A 21,750-nucleotide genomic window follows, 5' to 3' on the forward strand; every position below is an offset into this window, starting at 1 on the left:
GCAAGAGCCTCCTCCTCTCCCCCTTCCTCCCACCCCCCTTCCAACAAGATCTGCTCTGAAAAAAAAAAAAAAAAAAAAAAAAAAAAAAAAAAAAAAAAAAAAAAAAAATCAAAATAAAGTTTAAAACTCACAGTATTGTTGGACACTGCAGGTTTATTCCTAGCCTTTCCCCACTGTATTGGCAAATGCAACAGTCTAGCTTGGGAATTTGGGAATATAAATATATTTCTAGCTATAAAAACACGTGGGGGGGAAGGGGAGAAGGGTTCACTCCATGTGGAAGGGTCATCCACAGCAGGGATGTTTGGGCAGTGACCCTTGGAGACACCAGACAGTTTCAACAGCATTTAACTGATAAAGTTATATATAATTTCTTTTTTTTACTTTTTTTTTTTTAACTTTGTTTGCTAAGTGACTTTCTTCTCTTTCTGCTCTCCTCCTTCCCCAGCTGGGCAGGACCAGTCCTTCCCAACAGCTCCTGAAAGCCAGGAATTCAAATGAAAGCATATTAGCAATTAAAATCAGATTATTTGCTCCAGAAACGCTGGGGATCATCTGGCAACTTAATAAGAGGGGGTTGGCTTTCCAAAAAAATGCTAAAATGAAAAAAACTTGGGGTTTTAGGGGAAGAAAGGGAGAAAAATCCCTCTGGAAGTGCAGCTCCTGGGTGATGCTGTCAGGCAGGAAAATCCAAGAGCTGTTGAGCTCACTGCTCTGCTTCTCAAAGGATCAGTGCCCAAAAAGCAGCTTCTGGCTGCCCACCACTGGGGCTCAGGAGATGAAACACATCTGGTCACACACCATGACATCATCTGCTGCCCACCATGACGTCACATCCCTCCTTCCCACTCCCAAAGCTCCCTTCTCCCTCTGCCCTGCACCAGAGGAACAAAAACCTGGATTTCTCTCCTCTAGATGGTCCCTAATTTTGACAGTTGCATCCAGACATGTTATTTTTTTTTCTTTTTTTCCTTTTTTTTTTTTAATTAAGGCCATTTTCAATGTCTACTTACAAGTCTGGTAAACAAGATCTCTTATATACACGTGTTTAAAAAATAAAATAAAATAAAATAAAATGAGAGGGTAGCATTTAGCAACAGCTCCCTGCCAAAACCTCCAGTGAGGAATCTCCTCTCCTGCTTGGATGCTTCGTTCTGAAGTGACTCTGGGTTTTAAAAAAATAAATCACAAACAAGAATTTCCATGCACAGGAGTCACTTGAACAAGAGAGAGAGAGGTAAGGACAGAAATCCATCTAATTAGAAGAAGCTTGTTCAATTCACACTGTACCTGTGGCTGTCTGAAAGCAAAGACTTGGAGTCACCTGTGCCCAAATCCTTCCTGGTCTTTTGGGGTTTCCTCCTGTTTGTAGCTACCTTAATTTATTGAGGTGGTTTTGGTTTGGTTTTTGTTTTTTCCTCCTCCTTAAACTGAAAAAGCATTAGAAATCTGAAATAAGCAGACATTGGGAGTTAAGCACTGAGCTTCAATTCTGATAAATTTAAAAAAAAAACCCCACACTTTTAATAAAAACTTTTCCATCGTGTGGGAAGGGAGAAATAATAATATTTAAACAAAAAGAGAGAAATGATCTAAAGAAAAACCCAACATTTTTAGTGCAAATGGTCAACTAATGGCACAAACGTGAGCAAACAGATTAGAGAGATCCCAACAACAATCCTGCTCAGCAGTGTTTGCCTGAATCTCAGGACAGATTTCTGGAAGCACACAGAAACCTAAGATAACTGATAAAGAGTTCCTCTGCAGAACTTCCTTATCACCTGCTGAAAACAGCAAGGAACAACAACCCAAAAAAAGAAAATTAATTAATCTTTCTGGAGGGGAAGGGGCTGGGCAGAAACACTGACGGGTTTTGGGTTTTTTTTGCCTTCCTGACAGCTGAAGAAGAATGGACCCAGTTTTAAATAAAATAAAACAAACCAACCCAGGTGATGTGGAGTGAGAGGAGAGCCAGAAGAGGTGGGACTACCTCTAGGTTTTGGGTAGAAAGGCTCCAAAATAATGTTAATTCTCTCCTACTGAAGGGTTGGGTATTTCTGGACCCTGTGACTGTGCAGATCTCACACTGTAAGGAAGAAACTGTTCCAACAGAACCCCCCTGGCTGGCTGGGCTCTTCAGAAATCTTTAAATGCTTTTTTTTTTTTTTTTTTTTGCCAAATTTGCTAAGTGCAGAAATGGGGGAATCATCCCCAATTCAGCCCTGACATTTAAGTGAAACCACCAAGGTCAGAGGCCAAGGTTTGTGGTTTGGGTTTGTTGGGTTTTGATGCAGTGTCTCTCTCTGGTCCATTCCACCCCAGGCCAGAACCTTAACCAGGACCAAGAGAAATGATGATAAATCCAACAGAATCTCCACCTGGCTGAGGATACAGTACAGGGAGCAAGCCAGTTTTTCCCCAGGGTGAAAAGAAGGAATCCTGAAGTTCCTGCCACCCTATTTTGACTTTATGAAAGGAAAACATCAAGGCTTGCCTTCAGCTTCCTTCTGCTCCACGTCTGTTTAAAATTCCAGTTAGTTAAAAATACCTATATATATAATATATATAATATATTTCTGGAATAAAAACACAAGGAAAAAAACAAAAAAAAAGATGTCCTGTACAAGTATTATGTAGAGTGCTTCAATTGGCTGTATGTAGTTTAGCTACTTTCCTAATATCCAAATACTTAAATAAAAAAAAACCAACAACAAACAAAGGTCATAAATAACAGTAACAGAATAAGTAATGATAAGAATAAAAAATAAAAAATAAGTCATGATTTGAGCCAGGCATTGCTATAGGAATGCCCTTCCTGTTGCCCAGGAATCTCTCATAAAGTGAAATTAGAAATATGCTCTGCAAGTTAGTCTCCTCTACTCTTTTAGCTGCTCTAAAATGCTCTCATCCTTCCTCCATGCTAATCAAGTAATGAACTATAGTACTTTTTGTGTGCTCAGAAATCCTATATATATATATGTATACATATATAGAAATATATATATATTACATATATATTATAAACAAAAACAAAACAAAAAGAAGAAAAAAAAAAACGACTTTGAAAATAGTGTTTACAGTTGCCTTTTTTTTTTTTTTTGGACTACACAAAGCCCTGGGGCTGCTGTTCTGCCTTGCCAAGTTTGCTGAGGGCATGAGAAGAGGCAGTGGGTGCAGGACACCAGGCAGGGGAAGGAACCTGCGAGCAGACACAGGCAGCTGGACCACAGAAGAAGCATTTCACTCTACGAAGCAGCTGTCACAAAGCAGAGTCAAACCCACCTTGAAACCCACCCCCCAAGGAGGGTGGCAATGCTGAGATTTGCTTTTGGATCAGTGGAAGGAGATGGGCAGGGGGGGTTTAGTTGGTGCTTTCCCCTCCCTGTCCCAACCAGCAGCCACCAGGTTGGGGGGTGAGAAAATCTCTGCCCCTTCCTCGCCTGCCCAAACCCAACTCCTTTCTCTAGTGCAAAGGATAAACCCACAACAGAACGCTGGAGCTTTTTTGGTGGGGAGGGGAAAAAAGGGAGAGGGAGAAGGGGGAGAAGGGTGGGGGGTGGCTCTGGAGAGGAAAAGGCTGATGGGAATTCCTTACTCATTCATGGCAATGAGCAGATGAAGGGGTGAAATACGGCGCGACGGGGGAGTAGGGGGTCTGCAGCGCTTGCAAGCTTAGAACAACAAGCTTTACTCATTGTGTACAGGGTGTACAGGACAGAGCAACTGCTCTCAGCAGCTCCTGTTCTGCCACGACTGACCCATCGGGCTCTCCAGTTGGGCTGGGCTCCAGGAACAAGCATCATTCCCACGCTCCTGGTGTCCCTGCTTCACAGCCGATCCATCCTGAACGTGTCCTCTGTGGCGGGGTCGGTGAGGACCATGTCTGGGTCGTTCAGCATGTGCAGTCCATCCAAGGTTAAAGGGTCAATTTTGAGTTCATCCAGAGGGAATTGTGAATCCGTGTCAAAGCTGACGTCTCCCACTCCTGCCAAAGAGCTGGTCAGTTCTTTTGATAAGCTGGGAGGAGATTCTCCTGTCACTGTGGGGATGAAGAGGAGAAAGGTGTCAAGCAGGATGTAACAAAGATATGTTTGCCAGGCCAATGAGTCATAAAGCAGCTTGCAAAAAAATCTGGAAGAATTTATTGAACTAAGGTCTGAAGTTCAGACAAGAAATCATCTATCCTCATTTCCAGCTGGAGGAACTACAGATTTTGTCAGGGCATCTCAATCCCATCATCGTGACCTAACGCAAAGCAAGATTCACACACGTGTATTTGGGGAGGGCCACAAAGTGATGTCACTTGGGGTCTCTTTTCTCTCCCTTAGGTTTAGGAGGAACAAATTTAATTTTTGTTATTCCAATCAGCAAGAGTCCTTGGCTGAAACAGGGACTGGACTGCAGTTTTCTCAGTGGCCTGTGCAGAAATTGTTTCCAAACATCCAACCGTGAGCAGATTCCCTGCCATATGTGACACTAAAAAATCCCCTGGTGGCAAGAGCAGCAGAGGAAGGAGTCTGGAGCCAGTGAAATCAGAGGCAGGGAAGGTCTCTGAGCCCCTTTGTGCTGCCACTGCAGCTCTACCTGTTTGCTGGCATGTAACAAAAGCCATCAGGAGCAGCAACCCAACTGCTGTCACAAGGAGGAACAAACCCAACGCCCTTTTCCCACTCTGGGTTCAGAAGGAAGAGAAACAGGGAAGGGGTTTTCTGTGGGTTCCTTTTTTTCTTTTTTTCCTCACCTGTAAGAATGATGTTGGGGATGTTTCCATGGCTGGAGTAGTTCAGCTGCTGTGAGTCCTGCAAGCTGCCATGACTGCCAGTAAGTCCCATCATAGCTGCTTGGGAGTAGTTGAGGGTGGAGCAGGGGCTGTAGAGGCTGTTGGAACTAATGGCGTTTTCTATCATATTAAATTGTTCAAGCTGAAGACCAAGGCACAAAAGGAATTATTACTTGGAACCAATCAGGAAAGACAGGAAAAAACAGAAAAAAAAACAACCACCCAGCAACTTACAAAGCTCGAGGCCGAAGGGAAGTGATGTTGTAAGAAAACAGGCAAACAAATTCATCTTTAGGTTTTGTTGATCAAAATATTGGCACTTCACTTTCCAGAATAGTTTACTGCCAAATTCAGAGTGCAAGGGAATGAGGGGAGGGGTGGATGCAAAAATAAATTGGTTGCTTTTGATATTGTAAGAACAGAAGAAAAGGTGACTTAAAAACAAAGTTGTTTTTTTTTTTAAAAAAAAAACCAACATAATTCATGCTGCTAACTCAGGTTTCTGCCCATCAAGCACTGCCTCTCAGAAGCTCTCTCATTATTTCCTGCCACCAGAGGATACTTCACAGTTGTACAAAGCAATGCATGGGTTGGTCAAATTAACAAAGGTTTTGATACCATGCACAACTTGTTTGCCAAATTCAAGAGTAAATATTGTTATAAAATAATTATCAGATCATTCTTTCCCAAATACAACTATGGCCAGAAATGTGGTTTTGGTTTGTTTTTGTTTTTTTTATATAATTTATTTTCATTATTTTTAATCCAACACACTTGGCAGAACACCTTTGAAAACATCTGCTACAATGGCTGAGAGGGAGGAAGGGAAAAAGAAGAGTGGGGGGAAGAAAAAAAAATAATAATAATAATAATAAAAGAAAAACCCGGAGTATTGCAAACTAAAAATAACAGAAGTAAAACTATGCAGACAAAATGTGATCTCACATAATAGCACCAGAAGTTGTTCTATATTTATTTTAAGCTGAAAAGTGGCCGAAATAGAGCTGAAAATCTGAGATGAATTTGCTCACCTGATGGGATAGGGCATTAGCCTGCCTAGCTGTCATCTGCTGATCATAATAGGAGTCACCAAATACACTCCCCAGAATGGAAGAATGCTGAAAACAAAACAGAGTCTTTATGGTGCAAAAATCTCACAAACAGATGTACCCACGTCGTGCTGTGCCTCCAGCCTCCTGATTGCTGCTTCTCAGAGTTAGTTAGCAGTGCCCTGGGTTATTACCAACCACTAACCAGCAGCAAAGTCACCAACTAGTCAAGTATTTCCCTTCCACCCTGAGGCTGCAGTGTGGTGAGCACAAAAACACAGGCAAGTCAACCAGACAAAACTTCCTCATGGAGGACACACAAGACAGAAAACTTGGGATTTATGGGGACAGATGAGTGTGCCAGGTAGCAGGAGGAAGAAAATCCCTCCCCAGCTTCTGCTTTGCTGGGGAACTTTTGGGGTTTTGGGTTGTTTTGGTTTTTTTAAGTGAAAGGCAAATCCTCAAGAGGAGGGAACTGCAGGTTAGGACAAAATGCTGGCTCACTGCCTCCTCTCACAGGTCAGCCACTGACAAACCAACATGCCAAAGGAAAAAGGGATTTTTTTCTCCAGAATTAGCTCCAGATCAGAAAAGTTGATGAGAAAACCCAGGGTTTTAAAGGGTGAGATCAGCAGCTCAAAAGCAAGAACCTTGGGTGGAATTCTTCAGCCTTGCCCTTTTTACTGACCCCTCTAGCATGTTCAGCTCTTCTTCTCCATCATTTCTCAATCATCCTAAAGCTGACCCAAGAATTTGAGGGGGATGATTTAAAGCTGGTTAGTACTGTCCCAAAGAACCACCAGGCATCAGGGAAGGATCAGTCCTTACTTAAACCTATCAGGAATGCTGACACTCCAGCTGAAAAAAGAATTAATAAAATTATCTACTGACAGAGCATCTGTAAAAGGCAATTTGCATGGAGTTTGTATCTAGCTTGAAAAAAATATTCATTATACCTTGCATTTTCCAGCTCTGATCTGGAAATATCTGTTATCTACACATTAAAAGAAGCCAGCCCCAAATTTTCTCCTTAGAAACCTCCTCAGCATGTGAAATTCAGCAAAAGCCTAGGAAATCCCAGAAACTACAGCAGCCACCACAGCTAAAAGCCAAACATAGCCTAAGATTAAGATACTCAAAACCCTGGGATGAAGTCCACAAAAGTGAAGAGAAAAAAAAAGCAGCAAACATCACATTTTAACCATTCTCCCTCCTACACCTGTAGTGAAGCTCAGGGCTGCTTATTTGAAGGTTGGAAAGGAAAAGAATGGGAATCTTGTAGAAAAGCCTCTAAATTGCCCAAAACCTGCATGAGATCAGGATTGAAGCAATAATACATTCTTCAAGCAAACAAAGACCTCTCCACTTCCAGCCAGAATCCTCACACATTATATGGATGTTTTGGGATAAAGGTGGCACCAAGGGAGGAACTGACAGACAGAGTAACTTCTCTGTGAGAAATGGTTTAACTCAAGGAAGGCAGCTCATCCTCCAGGCTGATGAAATGGAGCCTGAGCCAAGAATAAGGTTTTATGGACAAAAACAAGGTTTGGATTCACTTCCCTGGGCTTTTATCATCTGCCACAGTAATGACCACAGAACAAGAATGACATCTTTGCAGCTTGCCACCCATCTCAGTGCCCTCTTTAAAAGCAGGTAAAGATGGAAAATGGTTGGAGCTGGAACTCCAGTTTATCATCTGGTTCCTCAAAGCTCCATTTGCTGCTCTATGTCCTCAAAACATCACAAGCCAGAGCCACATTATCCCTGACAAGAGAAAAAGCAAAGCACCACTTCAAGAAAAGAAACCCACATTTTTCTTTAAACCACTGACCTCTTACTTGTTGCTCAGTCACACTTTGCTCAACTCAAATTCCACATTATTCAACCTGCTACATGTCCTGCTTTTAAAAAGAAGCATATATACAGTCAGAGCACAGAGCTAACCCAAGGAACTACAAATACAACTGCAGTTCCAAAGAGAATCAAGGGTTGTTTTTTTCCCCTTCAACTTCTGTCATTTCATTTTTTACAGGAGCTTTTCAGAAGTAGAGCAAACCCCCTAAAATCTCTGCATTCCACCAAGCACTGTTCCCATCCCAGTAAAGTTCAGGCCACGTGAAAAACAATAAACAGGGGACCAAAAATCTATTTGTGCAAGGCTCTGTTAGTAACTCCTAACAAAACACACAAGACCACATTTATTCCTCAGTTCTGAGCTATCCTGGTTATTACATCTGTAAGCACTGAAAGTCCCAAAGGAAATCAACTGGAAATGTCATTACTTCAACACTTCCAAGGCCTAGAATAATTTATCAACAGCTCTGTGAAAAACATCTTGCTCACACCATCTCCTCCAGAAACACTAGACGAGGTCTGTTTTGTCAACAGTACATCTTCTTGGGTTAATGATGTGGTGACTGCAAGGAAAAACAAAACAAAACAAAAAAAAAAAAACCCCAACAAAACACAACCCAAACCACAAAACCCCTGGCTTAAATTATTAATCTAAAAATACATACCATATTATCCAGTACACAGCCATTCTACTCAAAAAAAGCAGATTTCTAACTAATTGGAACAGTATGCCAGGTGTTAGAGGAGAAAAGGAGTAATAAATGAGGCATTGTCAATGAAAAGCCATGCAAACACACAGCTGAGGACTACAAGCAGAGCTTTTCAATTCGTGTTTGAACAGGAAGGGCCTTCAAACACACATCTAAAACACAAGAGCAAATAAGATCTGGAGGTGCAGAAAGATGGCAAAAAAATAAACAAAAAAGATCTCACTTCTGATGAATGAACCCTACGTGATAAAAATCAAACCCATGACTGCTGTTTTTAGAGAGCATCACTCATCGTATTGATCCAGACAGATTGAACCTAAAATTCATCAGAAAAATGGGAGCAAGTGGAGGACACCCACCCAGTCACACCCACTTCACTCCACTCTTGCCAGACTGTTCCACAACGGGCACGTTCTGCTCTTGGAATCAAGCTGCCTTTAGTCTTGGCAGATCACAGTTGAATGGATCCTCCTATTTGGGAGCTGCTCCCACCATCACCACCAACCCAAATTTTTCTTCCAAACTGGTTTTTCTTCCCCCGTGGCTTTTTCTCCACACTTAATGTTTGCAACCACCACCACAGAGAGCTGACTCTGCTACTGCTTCACAGTTTTCACTCAGGAAAAAATAATTGTGGGGAGATTTTTAAGAGGCCAATACTCAAGCAAGCAGTATTAACAAACCTTCTTCCTTTCACACAGTGTTATGGTGTCCCACTTGAAAACAGCAAAACTTAAGCAAGAATTTACAGGATAAAACAGGCCCAGCAGGGAAAAAAAACCAAATAAAAATAGCAGTTAAGTGCGTGCTGCACTTTGGACTGAGCAAGGGCAAGAAGGCTGTGGGTAAAACCAAGACAGAGTTATTGAGAGGTCAAAGGGGAAAGAAAATCAATTAAAAAATAAAAAAATAATAATAAAAAAAAAAAATCAGACGTGCTGTCAAGATCAGAACTGGACCTAAGAACTTGCAGCAAGACAGGCACTGGCGCTGCTCGACGTGACAGCCCAGAGGACTAATTCTGCTGGGGTTTTCTGAGCCACACACAGGACACAGCAGCACTGGCAGAAGCAGGCAGAAGAGAAAGAAGTTAAGAAGCAATTAAGCAAGGGTTAAAAGAAAATCCAGACAGTCCTGACACTCGGATCTCTTACTGAGCTTACCAGTGACCTGTCTCTGGCTAATGGCAAGGAGAGCCGGAGCTTCTGCTTTGGAACCATGAAGGGGCAGCACTTATTTAGATAGGATCCTCCTTACAGCCTTCAATGTTAAATGATGAAACAGAAAAGGTGTTTTCAGACTCTGTTGTGATGCTCTGGAATCCTGCATCTCATTTCTACAGGTGGGATGTAGGAAAAACACAGCCACGTGGGGCTGTTTTAGCAGCATCAGATTATTTCTGCCCTGAAAATGTGTTTGTTCCCTCACATTAGGGGCACCCTCATCCACTGTCTTGTTTTTAACTGTCCTGCTGCTGCCAAATAAAAGTTTCCCTTCGTGGGATTACACACACACCAAGCTAAGACTTGTGGATGTATGAGTATATACATACACAGGAAGAAAAACCAGCTAGCATGCAAGAAAACGTGTTCACTAACCCATTACTTGCAAGCTGCAAGATAAAACTGCTAATTAAAAGCATTTTCTCCAGTGTTTTCTTTCAAACTGTATATTCCTATACTTAAAAAAAAAAAAAAAAGTCCTGATGCAAATGCATTTGGCCACACAAGTGGTATTTATTGCCACAGGAGTTACCCTGCTGCAGGAGGCACTTAAGTTTCCCTCTTTCTCTTCCCTACCCTCCCAACCTTATCCCTCAGCTCCTTCATGACACTGCTAATGGAAAGGGATCTCCCTGCAGGTTCTGTCCACAGCACACCCCAAGGAGCTTTAATAGCATCCAAACAGTAGCTCTGATCAATCAAAAAAGGCAATTCCCCAGCTACTGAATAACTCTGGAACTGAATGAAACTGCAAACAAGATGAGACAGCAGTAATGCATGAGGCACAGACAATTACAGTGAGACAACTATGGGTCAGTAATGGAGAGACTCAACTAAAAACAAACACAAGAAGCAAGGCCTGTGGAAGCACAGAGTCCCTTACTTGAGGGGAGCTGCCAGGAGAGAAGCCTTGATTGGAGACAGGAGAGGTGGGAGACTGGTTGGCTGGGGATCCAGCATTACTGCGGTACTGCTGGAGTGAAGCCTACAGAACAACACAGAATTAAAGACCATGGGATTGATGGAAGGTTGGAAAATTATAAAACTTCTGGTGTAGAGAGGTCGAGGGAGCTGGGAGAAACCATCCTCTTCAGCAGGTCTTGGCTATGTATGAAGACATGGTCACTGGGAGAGTTAAGGTCTCAGCGTGGCATGGGCTGGGCTGACTGAAGGGCTGGGAGCAGGGAAGGGTTGTAGTACAAGCAAAACTCTTGGAATATTTTCTCCCTGTTCTCAGTAATCCTCAATTGAAAAAAAAAATAATAGATATACCTAGTAATCCAATGATTTAGGGAAAAGAAGCCTTGAAAGCTGGGAATAACTCAAAAATAATGTCATTTCTGCTTTCATTCAACTGCCATAGCCACACGTTCTCACTCTGTCTTTCCACTGCTCTGGAAATCCTTCTCCTATTACTCTCCCTAGTTTCAAATCACTTGGGGGTGTTGTCAAGATGGAAATGCAGAACCACACAGACTGAAACCTTTCTCAAAGCTGCATTTTACCCCAGGACATGGAAGAGACTTTGTCTGAGAATTCACACTATGTTTTGCAGGTTTATGTTAAGTTACCCTTACATTGTTCTCAGGCATCTGGAGAACACATTTTCCAAGATTTCCCCTTTTTAAGTCATGAAGAAGCCTGGATTTGAACCAATTAATAATCTGAATGGCACTGGAATAGAACCTTGCACTAATTAACATAAACACTAAGTATAGCTTGTCTCATAATACTTCCTTTAGGAATTAACAGATGATTGAAGAAAAACTGCAATCTAGTTCTACAGAAAGGAGCAATTCCATCACACAAGTTGGCAGTGAGGGAGCACACACTGAATGCTTTCTAAGTTTCAGTTCTGTACATCAAGGAAATCTGTCTTCCCCCTTTTTGCTCTGCATTCTACTTCTGCACTTCTAGCAGCCACCTGAACTACAGCAAAATCAGGGTCAGTATCATGGGACAAAAACTGCAAAAAAAAAAAAATGGCAGTGAGACTGTAATGCAGCTCAAAAGGCATTCTGATAAATTGAATCTGTTTCTGTATGATTTTAGTTGCTTTAAAAGGGAAGGATAGGACCCTGAAGGTTAAGGCCATAAAGAAGTTTAGGATGAGGAAAGCAACACAGAAAGCAAAGAATGAAAATCAGAATCATCTGTACCAGTAGCTACATGAGTATTAGAATCATCTCAGCCACATTTTGGGTGGGTCACTGCTGGATTTATCCCTCCTCTTCCCCTTCCAATCCTCAAAGGGATGCAGCTTCTTTCAAGAAGCACTTATTAGAACCAACTGTTACAAATTCCATCCACAAAGGAAATCCACAATCAAGTGCTAGATCTACACTTTCTTCTCATTTTCTAAACCAATCACTGTCACTACAGCAGTGCCAGGAGGACACAATAGGTCAGACAACCAAGATCCTAAAAAAGGGAAGCAAAATGAGCAGAGGATGAGCTGTGACATTCTTCCCTAGCTGGCCTGTAACCCTGATCTTGCTCTGCATTTTGGATTTTCATGTGGAGAGACAAAATGTACCACAACAGACCTTGGTCAAACAAGCAAAGAAAAGTCTGTCCATAACTCACTGCTCTCTGTAACCATTCCACTATCTGAAGGCAGCAACAAATCCAAATTTTTAAAATAATAATGATCTAAGATTCCTTAAAATGAAAAGGTTCTAAATGCAGAAAGTTGAAAAAAAATACCTGGTTGTCTCCAACTTTTGTTAGCAGGTTTCTGTGTCAAAGCTCTGTTAACTCTTCCTGTCCCTAGCACACTATAACCAGCAGTGTGCTGGGATGGGAGGGTGACATTTAACAGCCTGAAAATACCCCAATGCAACAGCAGCAGCAAGGGCTGAAATAAATGTTAATATAACTCAAGCTGGTCCCATCACACACAGAGTTTGATGAACCTACAGCCACGCTCAGCATCCATCAAAACAACATTTTCCTCTCTCAACGTGGATTCAACCAAAACCATTCTAAGCTTACTCCAGACTCTCCCTAAAAGGCTGAACACTAAGCTAGAGATGCTCCCAGGTTTTCTGCAGGAAAGCTGTGCCCCAGCTTACCGAGTTGATGTCTATTCCCATGGATGGTTGGGTCTGGCTGCCTGGAGGTGACTGTGGGATGGTAGAAGGTACCGTGACGGAGAGTGGGGGGAGCTGTGTTCCTCGTTGTAAACCAGAGGTCTGCATTAAAGGAGTGTTCTGAGGCAGGGAACTTGCCACCTGGGTCTGCTGCTGTTGTTGTTGGGAAGTTGTCTGGGTAAAAAAGGGATATGGGGGAAGCTGCTGCTCCAGGGACAATGCATCCATAGCCACGGCCTTGAAAAGAAGAATCAAAATGGGGTAAATCCCTTTGGTTTTCAAGCACACCAAGTTGCACATCAAGAGTATTAAGTCAATCTCACCTTGCATTTAAAAAAAATGTTACCCAAAGGTTCAGAAACAGTCAAGAACACCTTCAAAAGACAATTATCACCTCATGTGCAGGAAACAAATAGTCTAAAGGCCCTGCTGAATGTTCAGGTCAGAAATTCATATCCCAGGCAACTGGGGAGTTGAAGTTAAGTGATCAAATTTTTAAATCTAACTGAGCTTCTCTCATGAATTAAAAAGATGTCTTTCAGATTTCAGAACTAACTTTGGGACAATACCATCACAGACAAGTGTCCTAATAGATGGTTTTTACTACAGGTCTAGCAAAGCAAAAGTAAAAACCTACCCCTTCTCCAAGCCTCTCCCTTTTTAAGGCTCTGAATTATTGAATACGTTTAAATTACAGACAGGAAGTTACAACCAGCTTCTCCTTGGGTGGGATAAACCAATTCACCTGCAACTAAAAAAATGAATTCATTCTCCAGATAAATAAGCTCCTACCTGAGTAATTGGTGACAAAGGGGAAAGTGTGGGAGACATTTGCTGTGTCTGTGGTCGCCTGGAGTCTGCGCTCAAGGAGAGGGGACTGACGGTGGGCGCGCGGTGCTGCTGGGAAGGGGCTGGTGTGGTTGTCATTCCTGCAGGAAGGAACAAACAAATAAATCAGCTGTCACCAAACAAACCAGCTGTCACCAGGACCAGAGCAAGGGGTTTTTGGTACTTGTGTGGAGGCAGTCACCTAAAGGATGAAAAATGAGCAGGGCAAATGGACAACTGCTTCGAGCCAAGCACTGCCCGTGCCTCGTGTGCTCAGGCTGCAACTTGCTCGTTTGCAATTAATTTTTGTCAAGCTGAAGAGCATCAGGATGAGGGGAGGATCCCTGTGGTTTCTCCTGGACCAAACTCAACCACGTTGTTCAGTTTCGAGTAGCTTCAGTGGGACAGTTGCCCCACACCTCCCCGGGCTGCATGCACCGAACCCAGGAGAAGCACATTCTGCTCTGTTTGCAGAGGGCTCAGACTTCAGGAAAAGGATCAGAGATCATGTAAGGAGATTAATCAGAGGGCATTTGTGATATTACAAAAGCAAACACCTATTTAATGGAAAATGCAGGAGAAAAACTGGTTTCACAGGAAGTACTCCATTTTTAATGGCATACCAGTGCACAGGAAGGCAGGAAATATCCTTCACACTCTAAAAGAGCCACGACCTAGCAGGGGGTAGGGATAAACAATTCAAATATTGTAATTTTATTCAAATTCTAGACCCCAAACCAAGAAAATCTTTACGTTTTGAAACCTCTCTTATTTTCTGCTTCACCCTAGAGGAACTGAGACACCCTGGAAAGGGATTTCAGGACAATCTAGTGAGCGAGCTGTTCTTCTAGAGCTGCCAGAAAGGAGGAATTCAGAGGAGCCTGAGTGCTCCTAGGCACTTGGCAAATGTTCAGAAACTTTCAGGCAGGCTGCCAGAGAGCCAGGAAGTCCAGGCTGCCAAGGAGCCAGCAGGCAAACTGGCTCAAACTGTGCAGATTCTGAAGCCTGGCTTGCCCTGCCATGCTTTCAAAATCAACAGCATCTCATGGAAGATGTCAGTGACCTGACAAACTCAAATGTCTATCCTTAAATTGCTGGTAGTTTTATCTGACCTGACAGGTGCTTGTTTCCCCACTTTTTTGGGGGGTTGCTGAGGACATACATGCCTGTGCAATGCCCAGAGCTCCTGCAGAAAGGTTGAAAAGCATTTGTGTTTCCTGCTCAAGAGCCTGAAGGAGAAACAAGCAGGGTTTGGAAAAAAACCAACAAAAAATGGTTAAAAAAAGCACCAAATGCTGACTATGCCAATGATTAAGCTGGGGGGCAGTCTCCAAAGGGAAGCAAGAAAATCATCCAGGAGTTATCTTTGTAATCTCTTATGTCTTTGACAGACCAGGATATGTTTTGAAAGCAGTTATGTAGCTACCATTTGGGTTTATACCACTGACTTTGCTAATTATGGGTACAGCAATAAAACTGAGTGACCTGATCTGGCCTCACTCCATGCAAAGGAGTTCATTTCTTTTTATAAACATCACAGCTGAACCTGCACAGACATCTGCTTTTGTCACAGCCCATCCCTACAAGCTTTTGAGACCAGAAAACTTGTGGAAAGATGCTGAAAAGTGCACCTGTACTCAAAGGGTTAAACTGTTTTCTTGCTTAGTTCCTAAATATTAACTGCTCAGTCATAACCCTACAGCAGCCTGGTCAGAATTATTTCCTTTTCCCAGTATACAAAAGGATTTTTAAGTGGGTAAAGGAATCCTGCCTGCCACAGGAAATGTACTTTATTTTTGGACACAGTGCCTAATTTCTATTTTAGGAATCTACTGACTGCAATTGTCAATAAAAATTGACAATAAAAAAATGCAACCCACTTCACAGGTATTTGAGTGTGACCCAGTGAAATCATTTTCAAAATAAAAATCACCACTTGAGTTATTACTACTATTAACAGAATTATTATTGCCTATAATATTTCAATTTCATCCTGAAATGATCAACTCATCAGCATATTATCAATTGCCAGCATGGAAAAAGAATGTTAGTTTGTGGTTTGTCTTGGGTTTGTGGTTGTTTTTTTTAAACCATCAGTATTTCCAAAGGCCAAAAAGCCTGACAAACCCAACCCAGACTCCTCATGTTAACAGCTCAAGCAGCACTCAAGAAAAATCTTCATTTCCCAAATGCTATTTCATCTGGCTTGAATATTCTGGATATTTTCAAAACTCAAGCACACCTTGCAAAGGTTCCACATTATTCCTGAGTGCACAGAAGAGAAAATTAGCTTCAGGTGGAACAAGCAATGTTCTCTCTCCAAAAGACTCCTCACACTGAAAAAAAACCCAAGCCACCATTTTAAAGGAATTAAAAGGCCTAATTGAGGTATTTCCTTAAGTGTGGAATAATCAGAAGAAGGGCACACTTGGGGTGCTAGTCTCTCCTGTTGTCTTCTCCACAAAAACACCCCCCTAAAAAAAGCAGATTTGGCCAACCAGAAGGTAAGAATGAAAGAGGATTTGGGAATCCTGTAACTAAATACAGCTTTCTCTCTTTAGAAATGGCTCCATAAAACTTGTTTACAAAGGAATGCCAATCAACAGGGCAGTGCAATTACCTCTCAGACAAAACAGTCAGATTCAGCAATTTCCAGAACTTAAACCATATTATGGACAATCTGGAAAAACATCTCAAGAGTATGAGCTTACCCTGACTGGCAGTGCTGATGCCCAAGTGAGTCAGATTGGCAGCAAGATTCCCAGTGCTGTTGGAGCTACTGAGGGCTGGGAATGTGGATTCCTCAGGATCTAATGGTGTTGGGAGAGGGGAAGGGAAATGGATGTTTGTCAGGTCTGGCAGGGAGCCACCAGTGTTGTGTGTGGCAGGAATCAGTGTTGTAGTGTTTTCCTGGTCAGCTGATGGGAAGATGCTAAAGAAAGGAGAGGAAAAAAAAAAAACAAACACAATTTAAATTTAATGCTAGAGACATCTTTATAAAAACCTGTTTTTTAAAAAAGGAAGGTGCCTTATGCAGAATTATATATTGTATTTTTGACAAACCAGAGATGTAATAGCCAAGGGGTCACTCATAGAGGTTCTGGCTTGTCTTGTATCTACTGCAGTCTAAGGGCTTTTCAGAAAACTCAAAAGCAAGAGGACATTCAATATGTAACATTCTTTCTTAAAGATAGCAATGCTCTTTGAACAGAATTGCTCAAAACTTACTTGATTCCTGGAACTTCACATGATTTAGGTCTTGATGACCCAGTCTAAAATAGAAGGAAGACATTTTTAAAGGCAAAGATACTGCTAGAAATGAATGTTTAGGATATATTTCAATCTCTTAAGTTTTATATAATGCATTTTTACAGAAGAGCTATTCTTCTACACAAGAGCTCTGTGAAGCTATTAGAAGAGATCTCTCATCTTTGCTGATTTATTGGCCCAACAAGGCTCAAATTTAAAGTTTCTCCTGATATATTCAAGCACATGCATGCACACATAAAGTGCCCTTGTGATCTAAAGTTTAGTGTTTGCTCAATATAGAATTTAATCTCTGCAAGCACTTTTGTTTTAAAATATTCAGGGCATTAGTTTATCTAAATATGTTTAGACAATAAAATCTCTACAGTTTGAAATGGGAGATTCTTACCTTTTTAGTGTCCCAGCCTTGCTTAGAGAGGGTTTTGTCTGCCTCAGAGGTGGTTTCCTCCATTCCAGGGACTGTCAGTAATAAAACTAAGAAATGAGAACAAAAGGAATCTCACTATAATATTCTCAGGAAGAAATGTTCAGACTGGAAGTTAAACCATTTGAAAACTCTTAAATAACCTCTTCTTAGTGAACACCAACCAGTGGCACCTGAGCACTGCATGTTCACCCATCACTGGGTGGCTGTTGAAGGATTAAACTTCTCTACACAGATTTAAGAGCTTTCCAGGTTATTTCTCGAAGTGACAGCAGGAACAAAGGCCAGCAGAGGGCACCAGAATTGTTAGTGCTGAAGGGCTGAGCTGCTCCAGCTTGGAACTAAAGATGCCAAAGTAGAGTTTGTAAGCATTGCCTCTCGGGGTTTACTCACCAGTGACTGCACTCCCAGAAATCCAGACCAGATGAAGCTTTGCTCCTTTACAATCTCCTATCCCTGACCATGAAATGCCTCTGAATTCTATACCTGGCTCAAAGTTACTACAGAGTGCAAATCTCTTGTACCACTGGGTCTAAACATTGGAGTTCCACAAGCCCTGGTGACATTTCCCCCCAGAACACAAAGAATTACAGGATAAGGTGCTCAGGAAAATGTTGTTATCTTAGCTCTGTATCATTTTGTCTGGATTTCTCTGCTTACCTCTTTTCTGCTGCATGTCCTGTGACCCTCCTGAAAAGGATTCTTGCTGAGCTGGAGTCATAGTACTCTGGTGTAAAGCAGAATCAGAATTTGTCCTGAAAGACCCCCCAAAAAAATAAAAATCTTTGTCAGTTTTTCTAAATAAAAGAGTGATTAATCCAGAGAAACAGAACCAACTCAGTAAAACCTGAATATTTAGCATTAAAAACCCCCAAATCTATATATGGCATATACCATATATGCCATATTGGCAGAACAAATTAGTTTCAAGTTTGAGAAGCAATTGTTTCAACCATGGGGCTGAGAGGAATGCAGGATAATTTGGTTGCCAGAGTTAAAAAATAATTTGACATGCTCTGTTAAGATTATGCATGATTAAATACTGCAGTTTTCTAGCTGAAAGCTGCTTACACATCCTCTGGTTACACTAATCTGGAAAGAAAGCAGCTCTGGTTGATAGGGAGGGGAGATGACTGGTTTAGGATATTGTGGAGTTGAGAAAACCTCAACACATCCTTCATGTCTTGCACTTGGGCACCATCAAGTTCAGGAGCAGGAGGGGTGGGAACAAGCTGGGTGCTCCTTTCCACCCCCATGCCTGCCAGGCCAGACTAACCCAGTTTTTGTGCAGTGAGAAATACCCAAGTTTTTACAACTCAGCAGTTTTGGGGCATGCCTTAGAATACCTGGCAAGATTTACCCTTAAAAAAAAAAAAACAACAAAAACCCACAAACCATTAACTGGCACAGCTAAAGTTTAAAAAAGTAATAGAAGAAATAAAAAATATACTGGTTTTTAAATTGAGGAAGACAGGGCAATCCTGATGACCAACTGCTGTGGGGAACACTAAAGGGCTCTGCTGCCCATGGAAGTGCTGAAGCATCAGAGAAAGCAAAAAATTGTGTTACTAACCTTCTCCAGCTTGTGTCTGATGGTGGTGACAGGTACACAGTGCCATAGGGACAGCTGTCCACGTGAGCCTGGAGGTTAAGGGCAAGAACACCACTCTCTCACTTAACCAGGAGGGGCTGTTTGAAACCTTCTCCTAAGGAAGAATGCAAGTTTGACCCTGTCAGAACAGCTAAGCTCACAGGAGAGGAACAAGCAGACCCCCTGCAGGGAACATCCTGACTTTGAAAGGACACTCAAGCAAAATATTATCTGCAATGTTAAAATGTTTGAGCAACAGGACTTGCATTTTCCTTTTCACTTTCTGAGCATCTTAACTCTTCCCTGAGAAGCTGTCATCTCTCTGCCCTCCCACTCACAAAAACCCCTTTTAGCCCCATCCAGCCAGCTGGACTGCAGCACATTTTAAGCCCCTCAGAAATACTGAGCTAATTCATTTTCACAAATGGCAAGAAGAAATAGGACTTGGCAAATGGGAAGCTGATGAATCAACCTGGAACAAAATGCACAATGAACTCCAACGAATAATTCTGGCTTTGACTGACTCAATTCTGGAGGGAAACTCAGTTTCACCAAGACTGCCTTGGCTTTTCCCTCGAGGATCTCAATCCCTCTCAGCTCCAGGTGTATCATTCTTCACCTCTGAGTGGGGATAAAGGGAGAAAGGTGAGTGCTTACTTCACAGAATTGGAGGTCTCTAGAGACCAGATCGCAGTTCAGGATAAGGAGATAAACTGCAGGCAGATGGGAAGCAACTCTGCTGAGAGGTGAGGAGGGGACCTGGATAAACTGCTCACTCTGATGTTGCTGACCAGGCAGGTGCTGACTGCCAGCTCACAAACCAAAGGATATTTGTCTCCCATGTTTATCCACAGAGAGAGGACGGCGGTGCGGGGAGCCCAGGCGGTTCCTGTCCCGATAGACTCTGTCCACCAGCCCGTGGTGCCGAGTTGTCCTGCTGGTGTCCAGCCCTGATGACTGAAAAGGAGTCTGAGAGAGACACAGGAAATTACAAGCAGACCAACACCCAGCCAGCAGTCTGCCCAGAACCTATCTGCATGGTGTGCAAGGTTGTGTTATGCTGAGGAACAAAACTCCGGCGGATTTGGAGAAGTTGGATCCAGGTGGATTTTGCCTCCAGCAGCATTTTCACTCCAGCCATGGGAAGCAATGACCAAGGCTCTGCCTTCCAGACAGAGACAAGTGGAGGCAGACCATGCCAGACCTGCCCTCTCATAAATCAGCACTGCCCTCCAACCTTTGGATCTCTAAAATCTCACAGGAGAGGGTGGCAGGGAGCTGCTGGCATTCCCTGGGGGTTGCATGCAGCATGCAGCCAGAGGAACGTGCTGCAAGGGCAGGGGATGCAGGAGGGAGATGCAGAGTGAGCTGAAACATTCACCAGAACACAAGGTGTTCTCTCCAAAAAATCCTTTCACCCCTCCTTTCAGCATAACTGTTTGAAGGGGACACTGGTAGAATTCCAAAAGAAAAGCAGTTTCCTTCCTCCTCTGTCTAGAAAAACATTTTGGGGGAGTGCTTTTTGTTTTGTTCAGGTGGCACAGCAAACCTGGGTGGGTTTGATTCCTCCTCAGATCAGGAGAACATTTACTTGGCAAGTGATTTGAGAGAGTGAGGATGGCAGAGAAAGGATAAGGAATTCCCAGGCTAAGCTGGAAAATTTCTCCCAGGTTTTCACAAGCCCTTCTCAGATCCTACCTGTGGGGAGAGAAGAGAAGAAGCACCAAAAAGTCAACCTCTGCTCCTACTTCAACAGCAATCTATGGGGCTCTGGGGAAAAAAAGCTGCAGAGTCTTCCACTCCTTGCCAATGTGAACAGCTTTGCTGAGTCCCTCAACACCATCTGTTTGGAAATCCAAAATTTCCTCCTCCATTCAGGTGCTGCACGTGGCAAATGCACTGTCCTGTCTGCCAAGCCATGAAACCATCTGGCTTCCACATTAAATAAAAAATAAAATGAAAAAAAAAAGGTTAAAGTGGCCAGCTTTGCCTGTTTAAATTGTTATTCCTAACAAGTTTTACGTTTCTTTTTAAGTCTTTTGTTTGTAATAGCTTTTTAAAGAGTCTTTCTACTCTTTTAAACTCTTTTCTATTATTTAGCAAATATTAGTCTCCTCTCCCTCAGTGCACACACAACCTGTGTCAGTACAAATGGATGCAAAGTGGCTGTGGTGTTTATTTTCTCATTTCTGGGCCAACACTTCAGATGCAGCAGAATATTGCTTGAGTCAACATGGGACTAGAAAGAGAGCACAGTGACTTTTTACCCTACACTCAGCCACTAAAATCACAGTTTTAACTTCAGTTCCTCAACAAGTGTGACTTCTGTATGAAGACAGAAAAATCTCAAGTTGTGGCACCTCAGTTTGAAGTCATTTAAATGCAAACGTGTTGGTTTAATCTCTGCTGCAAATACTAAACAACAATTTAATTTTACCTAAGGAGCTCCACACCAATCTGGGAACATTCATCATGCTAAACCAGCAACAAAACTCTCCTTTGTACTCTTGTTAGATCAATTCACCCCCAAAAGGCAGCAAAATCCAAAAAAAGTCTGGAAGGTCAACAGGAAAAGCAATTTCCTATGCCAGTGGTCTCAACCACAAGGTTACTAAAAAAAGGAGAAGCCAGTCTGAAGTACACAGAATGCAAACCTCACCTGGAATTGAAAAGGAAGCCAATGAGTACACAAACAAAAAGTTGAATGCAAATATAAGTTATTTCTGAAGTTATTTCCCTTTTTTTTTTTTTTTTTTTTGGCATAACTTCCATATATAAACACAACAAAAATGTAACCTGTGTACAACAGTGGCAGAAGGAAACACAGAGCATGTCCTGGGTCTCAGGGCTGCAATTTACACAGAGGAATTTGGGGGCAATGCTGTTCCCTGGCTTTCCAGGAAAACAAAGCTCCCAAGTGAATCCCAGG

The 21,750-nt window shown here is 42.3% G+C and overlaps 1 protein-coding gene across 4 annotated transcripts in view; it reads right to left on the reverse strand.

Moving 5' to 3' along the window:
* Window positions 1-97: 97 nt before the first annotated feature.
* CRTC1 (CREB regulated transcription coactivator 1) overlaps window positions 98-21,750 on the reverse strand; it is a 44,145-nt gene continuing 22,492 nt past the window's right edge. Inside the window, exons 3-14 of one of the 4 annotated variants that reach the window (XM_030466550.1) lie at window positions 19,653-19,778; window positions 18,804-18,865; window positions 17,891-17,985; window positions 17,195-17,280; window positions 16,768-16,811; window positions 16,251-16,471; window positions 13,504-13,640; window positions 12,694-12,948; window positions 10,503-10,604; window positions 5,812-5,898; window positions 4,742-4,922; window positions 98-4,039 (exon numbers count right to left, since the gene is read on the reverse strand). In XM_030466550.1, coding sequence (XP_030322410.1) covers window positions 3,828-4,039; window positions 4,742-4,922; window positions 5,812-5,898; window positions 10,503-10,604; window positions 12,694-12,948; window positions 13,504-13,640; window positions 16,251-16,471; window positions 16,768-16,811; window positions 17,195-17,280; window positions 17,891-17,985; window positions 18,804-18,865; window positions 19,653-19,778 — 1,608 coding nt within the window. In that variant the 3' untranslated portion in view covers window positions 98-3,827. Of the gene's footprint in view, window positions 4,040-4,741; window positions 4,923-5,811; window positions 5,899-10,502; window positions 10,605-12,693; window positions 12,949-13,503; window positions 13,641-16,250; window positions 16,472-16,767; window positions 16,812-17,194; window positions 17,281-17,890; window positions 17,986-18,803; window positions 18,866-19,652; window positions 19,791-21,750 lie in introns of all 4 variants that reach the window. The other 3 variants (XM_030466551.1, XM_030466549.1, XM_030466552.1) reach the window with 3 other exon arrangements.

Source organism: Calypte anna, chromosome 28 (assembly GCF_003957555.1).
Source record: "Calypte anna isolate BGI_N300 chromosome 28, bCalAnn1_v1.p, whole genome shotgun sequence".
Taxonomy (NCBI): domain Eukaryota; kingdom Metazoa; phylum Chordata; class Aves; order Apodiformes; family Trochilidae; genus Calypte; species Calypte anna.